This window comes from Cetorhinus maximus, chromosome 15 (genome assembly GCF_964194155.1).
Source record: "Cetorhinus maximus chromosome 15, sCetMax3.hap1.1, whole genome shotgun sequence".
NCBI lineage: Eukaryota > Metazoa > Chordata > Chondrichthyes > Lamniformes > Cetorhinidae > Cetorhinus > Cetorhinus maximus.
This window is the reverse complement of record NC_135893.1, coordinates 69,751,217-69,757,216: the sequence shown is the minus strand read 5'-3', so window position 1 is coordinate 69,757,216 and position 6,000 is coordinate 69,751,217. Positions and strand designations below refer to the sequence as shown.

The 6,000-nt window shown below is 45.5% G+C and overlaps 1 protein-coding gene across 1 annotated transcript in view; it reads left to right on the top strand.

Annotated features, from left to right (window-relative positions):
• The first annotated feature begins 950 nt into the window (after nt 1–950).
• LOC144690781 (cytochrome P450 3A30-like) overlaps nt 951–6,000 on the top strand; it is a 47,234-nt gene continuing 42,184 nt past the window's right edge. Inside the window, exon 1 of the mRNA XM_078558594.1 lies at nt 951–1,143. Within this exon, the coding sequence (XP_078414720.1) occupies nt 1,046–1,143 (98 nt within the window). The 5' untranslated portion in view covers nt 951–1,045. The remainder of the gene's footprint in view (nt 1,144–6,000) is intronic.

The following is a 6,000-nucleotide window of genomic DNA, read 5'->3' as shown; positions in this document are numbered from 1 at the left end:
ACCTTAATGAGAATGAGCATGGAGGTCATGATTTGTGATGCCGGTGCCCAAAAAGGGGCCTTAACAAATTTTTAGCCTCAGTACTGCCCCTTTTATGAGCTTTTGGATTCCTGCACCTTTAATATTGTCAATCTGCATGTAATCTCTCAGGATTTGGATATCCTGGAAATTTGGAAATCCTGAAACTCCCTGCTGTTTGTGGGATCTTGCTGTGCAAATTGGCTGCTGCATTTTCCTACATTACAACAGTGATTATGCTTCCAAAGGAATTATTGGCCTGGAAAGTGGGACCTTGTGGTCATGATGAGGTGCTGTCTAAATGTAAGTTTTATCTTTTCCTTTTTTGTTACATCAGGGAAGCAGAAGAAACTAATGATGCAATGAATTACATGACTCACCTGTGGAAATGAACTCATTCCCTGATGAAATAAATTGCTTTAGCTGAGACCCAGCCGAGGGGTGAGGTGGGGGCAACATCCTGAGGACAAATCCCTGATTCGAGTGAATCAGTCGATAGCCCCTTATCCAGTATTTGAAGGGACTTGATGTGGTGTCTTTGATGAATGGACCACAGGAGACTCAGATGCGGGTTACGATCGTTTATCCCCCGTGGGGAGTGGGCACTCTGGCTGCCTGCCTCTTTTCTATGGGCCTTGCCCTAGCCTGAGCCATGCTTGAGGTCTTCTGTGACCGGTGGACATCACGGAGGGTGTGGTCAACACTGGGAATGTTAGTTTTTTTAATATTTCTTTAATTTTGTATAATTTGAGTTTTACTGATTGTGCATTTTCAAAAAGGAAACTTTCAAAAAAAAACTTGACATTTGGGTACAAACACCTAGATTCAAAGACACCATGTCCACATTCAATATTTCAACATCTCAGTTAGCAAATCCCAGATGGCGTCACTCATTACCTTTCATGGGTTAATGTAATGAAGTAAACACCCCGCCTCTTGCCTTTGCCTTATTGCGACTGTCGCTCCCTATAAATACCCCAAGTTCCCAGGTCAGGTTCCCAGTGGACGATCCCTGCTTTCTCTGGGAATGGCTGTCCTTTTCCCGGAGAGCCTGGGGGTGATCCGGGGCGCCCTGTCCGACCAGACCTGGATCCTCCTCCTTACTTTCCTGCTCCTGCTGGGTTGGTAAGGATCTGATTTGATTTCTTTATCGGTGTCCTGCTTCTAACAATGGGAGAAAATGCTCACAAAGTTTAACTGAACTCACTGTTTAGATGAGGAAAGTTTACAGCATTTGCCACCAGTTTCTGTTTGTTTTTAAGTGTTGGGGCTCCTCAGTCTCGGTCCCCTGCAAATCCCACAGAGCGGAGCTGGGAGCTGAGCAGCGGACGGTGCTGGAGAATCGGTGCTGATTCCTGGCCATTTCCCTCTCCTCCTGCCCCCTGCCTGCGGCTCACAACACATCAGCCTTTTGGGGCAGGGGAGACTCTTGAGTTAGTGCAGGTAATCCCAGGATGGAGATGTGACATAGAAAGTGATCCCTGTGGGATTTTTTGGGAATGGGATTTTGGGGGAGAAACTCGTTCTACCGGCGCTGCAGATTTACATTGATACCCGGGGAGGGTCTTCGGTTCCAGTGAGTGACAATGTAAATCTGCAGCGCCCGTAAATCGAGTTTCTCCCTCTTTATTTTTTTTTGGATGGAAACTGGAATGAGAAATTATTTTGGGGGGAGGAAAATATTGATGTTCATAGAATTTTAATCCTAGCAGGAATTGGAGGCTCTTAGATAAAAGCAAAATACAGCGGATGCTGGAAATCTGAAATGGGAACAGAAGAAGATGTTGGAAAAACTCAGCAGGTCTGGCAGCGTCTGTGGAGAGAGAAACTGAGTTAACATTTCGAGTCCGCTTCAGAGTCATACGCACTCGAAATGTTAACTCAGTTTCTCTCTCCACAGATGCTGCCAGACCTCCTGAGTTTTTCCAGCATTTTCTGGATTTATTATAGTGGAAGCATTTACTACTTTTCCAAGATTCCACTTCAGAACAGGTATGAACCTCAGGGCAGCTCATTGAAATCCTGGTTTATTGCTATTTCACATTAAGCTGCAGTGATTGAATAATGTTGAAATCTCAACTCTGCTCTGTGTAACAGGGATACATTTTCCACTTGTGTAGAAACAGGGACCTTCACAATAGGAATCGATTCTATTCTGCAGGGATTTGTAATACAAGACGCTGTTTGTAAAGGCTGTTCTCTTACCTGCGTTCAAATCTACATAATGCTGGTATGAAATGATCTTATGCAATGTGCAGTGGAATGATATATGGTACATTGGAGAGAATGCTCTCCATAAGACTGAATGGCCATTTCCCACTCCATGGTTTCTTTATGTTGATGTGAAATCTTGCATAAAATGATACTCTGGCCTTAATAAATGTGACCTAATATAGAAAATCTAACAGTTTTTGTGTGTGGGTGTGTGGGGCACAAGATGAGGTTTTGGCTTAGATCACATTTAGCACGAGGTGTTGTCTCGGCAAAGGTATTGAAGCTTGTGGTAGGAATAGCTGCCCGGTGGCTTGTTAAAGGAATTGAGTGCTCCTTGCTTGCTGGAGCTCACTGAAGAGGATGCATGTCATTTTGTTGGATAATGCCTGGCTTAACATCAATAATAAGCAGCTATTGGGAGTAAATAAGTCATGGCAGAGGATTTTTTGAGTGCTGCTTAAAGATATATCACTTTTTGCTGTTCACTTGCTGCAGAAGGTTTGAAGAGGACTTTTGAAAAACACTGGGAGACTTTCCGAGACCCTTTGTTAAGACTTCACCAACAATCTTATCAACATAATTCTGAAAATCCTCTTGAGGACTTCATAAGGACATCCCTCCTTCTCTGGGCCTTCCAGTTTCAGTTCTTCATGGGCTATGGGCATTGCTGGCAAGCTCTGCATTTATTGCTCGTCCCCAGAGGTAGTGGTGAACCACCTTCTTAAACTACTGCAGTCTGTATGGTGTAGGTGCACCCACAGTACTGTTAGGTATTGACCCAGTGATGATGAAGGAATGGCGATATATTTCCAAGTCAGGATAATTAGTGACTTGGAAGGGAGTTTGCAGGTGGGGGCTGCTGCCCATGTTCTTCCAGGTGGTAGAGCAGTTGGGTTTGGATGTTGCTGTTGAAGGAACCTTGGCAAGTTGCTGCTGTGCATCTTGTCTATGGTACACACTGTTGCCACTGTGCACCAGTGGTGCAGGGAGAGAAGGTTTAACATGGTGGACAGGATGCCAATCAAGAGTGTTGATTTGTCCTTGGTTTTGTCGAGCCTCTGGAGTGCTGTTGGAGCTGCATTCAACCTGGCATTGTGGAGAGGCATTGGGAATCAGGAGGTGAATTATTCAGTGCAGAGGCCCCTGCCTCTGACCTGCTGTTATAGCCAGAGTATTTATGTGACTGGTCCAGTGAAGTTTCTGGTCAATGGTGACCGACCAGAAACCCCCTCCCCCCACCCCAAGAAGTTGACAGCGAGTGGATGCAGTGGAATGTCAGAGGGAGTTGGAAAGATTCTCTTGTCGATGATGTTCATTACCTGAGGGTTGTGGTTTGAATGTTACTTACTGATTCATTAATTGCCACTTGTCAGCCCAAGCCTGAATGTTGTCCAGATCTTCCTGTATACAGTGAGTCAGAAGTGGAGCAGCCAAGGACTGGTTTATAGATCCAAGATTCTGTATATAAATGGCAATTTAGAGAAACTTTGATAAAATACCAGACGTAAGATTTGTTAGTAAAATTGAAGTCCATGTGATTAAAGGTGCAGCAGTTGCACGTATACAAAATTGTCTAAAGGACAGAAAGCAGAGAATAGTGTTGAACACTTCCATTTCAGGCAGGAGGGACAGTGATGTTTCTCCAATATCAATATGAGGCCCACTGCTCTTGCTATATTTACCTTATTCTAACATTCAGAATTAACATGAGATATTTGTGAAATAACAGGATAATTGTGGTGTGTTTGACCACACTGCAAAATGAATAGCAAATGAGACCATGACAGATCCCACAGATTTGTCTGAACCCCATCCAGACATCAGTGTCCACTGAGAGTTACAAAACCTCGTTAAAACTGTCTCTCTCATGAGGGATTTCCAGTCCTCGCTTTTGAAGATCTAGCCTCTGAAATCTCTCCAACAATGGCTCTGACCCAGACAGCCTCAGCAACTGCTCACCTTCTGATGGTTTAATCTTTTCTTCTGATGGTTTAATCTTTTCTCCTGAGACTACGTTCGACTGGTCTCCCAAGGCGGCACTCCAGCACTGACTCAGGCACAACTCTAAATCTTTGCTGAGTAGAACACCACTGCTCCAAAGGAATACCTTTGCCTCTGTGGCTGGTAGTATGGGGTCGCCGACCTTCCGCTGCTTTATTAGCTCCCCAGGGCTTCTCCTGTGCTCTCACTACCTGGAGCCTGCCTTCAGCAGCACTTTGCTGCCTAGAGCCTCTTCCTTTGCTCCTCCACCAAGTGATTCCTACTGGTGGTCTCCTCCTGATGGCACCTTCCTCAGCAATTTCCCTCTCTGGGTTCTCTCTCTCTCTCTCTCTCTTGGCAGTCTTCTCGTTATGGCACTAAACTTTTTTTTTTTCTTTATTCATCCATGGGTTGTGGGCTTCACTGTCTGGGCCAGCATTTATTCCCATCCCTAGGTGCCCTTGAGAAGGTGGTGGTGAGCTGCCTTCTTGAACTGCTGCAGTCCATGTGGTGTAGGTACAGCCACAGTGCTGTTAGGGAGGGAGTTCCAGGATTTTGACCCAGCGACACTGAAGGAACGGCGATATATTTCCAAGTCAGGATGGTGAATAACTTGGAAGGGAACTTCCAGGTGGTGGTGTCCCACCTATCTGCTGCCCTTGTCCTTCTAGATGACAGTGATCATGGGTTTGGAAGGTGCTGTCTAAGGAGCCTTGGTGAATTTCTGCAGTGCATCTTGTAGATGGCACACACTGCTGCTACTTTGCATCGGTGGTGGAGGGAGTGAATGTTTGTGGATGTGGTGCCAATCAAGCGGGCTGCTTTGTCCTGGATGGTGTCAAGCTTCTTGAGTGTTGTACGAGCTGCACTCATCCAGGCAAGTGGGGAGTATTCCATCACACTCCTGACCTGTGCCCTGTAAATTGTGGACCGGCTTTGGGGAGTCAGGAGGTGAGCTACTCGGTGCAGGATTCGAACCTCTCACCTGTTCTTGTAGCCACAGTATTTATGTGGCTAGTCCAGTTCAGTTTCTGGTCAATGGTAACCCCCAAGGATGTTGATAGTGGGGGATTCAGTGATGGTAATATCATTGAATGTCAAGGGGCGATGGTTGGATTCTTTCCTGTTGGGGCTGGTCATTGCCTAACACTTGTGTGGCGTGAATATTACTTACCACTTGTCAGCCCAGCCTGGATGTTGTCCAGGTCTTGCTGCATTTGGACATGGACTGCTTCAGTATCTGAGGAGTCGCGAATGGTGCTGAGCATTGTGCAAACATCCCCACTGCTGCCTTTATGATGGAAGGAAGGTCATTGATGAAGCAGCTGAAGATGGTTGGGCCGAGGGGTGCACCCAATCATGCACAAAAGCAACAATGTCCTGGATAGCTGAGCCCTTTAACTGGGAGAAAAAAAGGACAAAACTAGAATGGAGCATGCACAGCCTGTCACCGTGCCACGCTCTGCGTTCCTGCAACTCTTGGGCCTGCTGCAAAATGGAGTCCTCCACCTCCTCCCGGACTAAGGGTAAGTTCCCATCTCTTAACACTGAATCCCTTACGGGAGAAAGAAAGCTTCACCATAGTCAATATACAACAAGTTCTTGTCCTCATAAACCTCTAACAAATATATTACATACCGTACAGATAACCATTTTATTTTTCCCACAATTACACATATCTTATTTACAAAGTTATAAAGGCTTAACCCAAACAAAAGCAAGTACATGTGATAAATGGGATTAGCAGGAGTAAACACCATAGGCTTCAAGTTACGACAATTCTGTTTT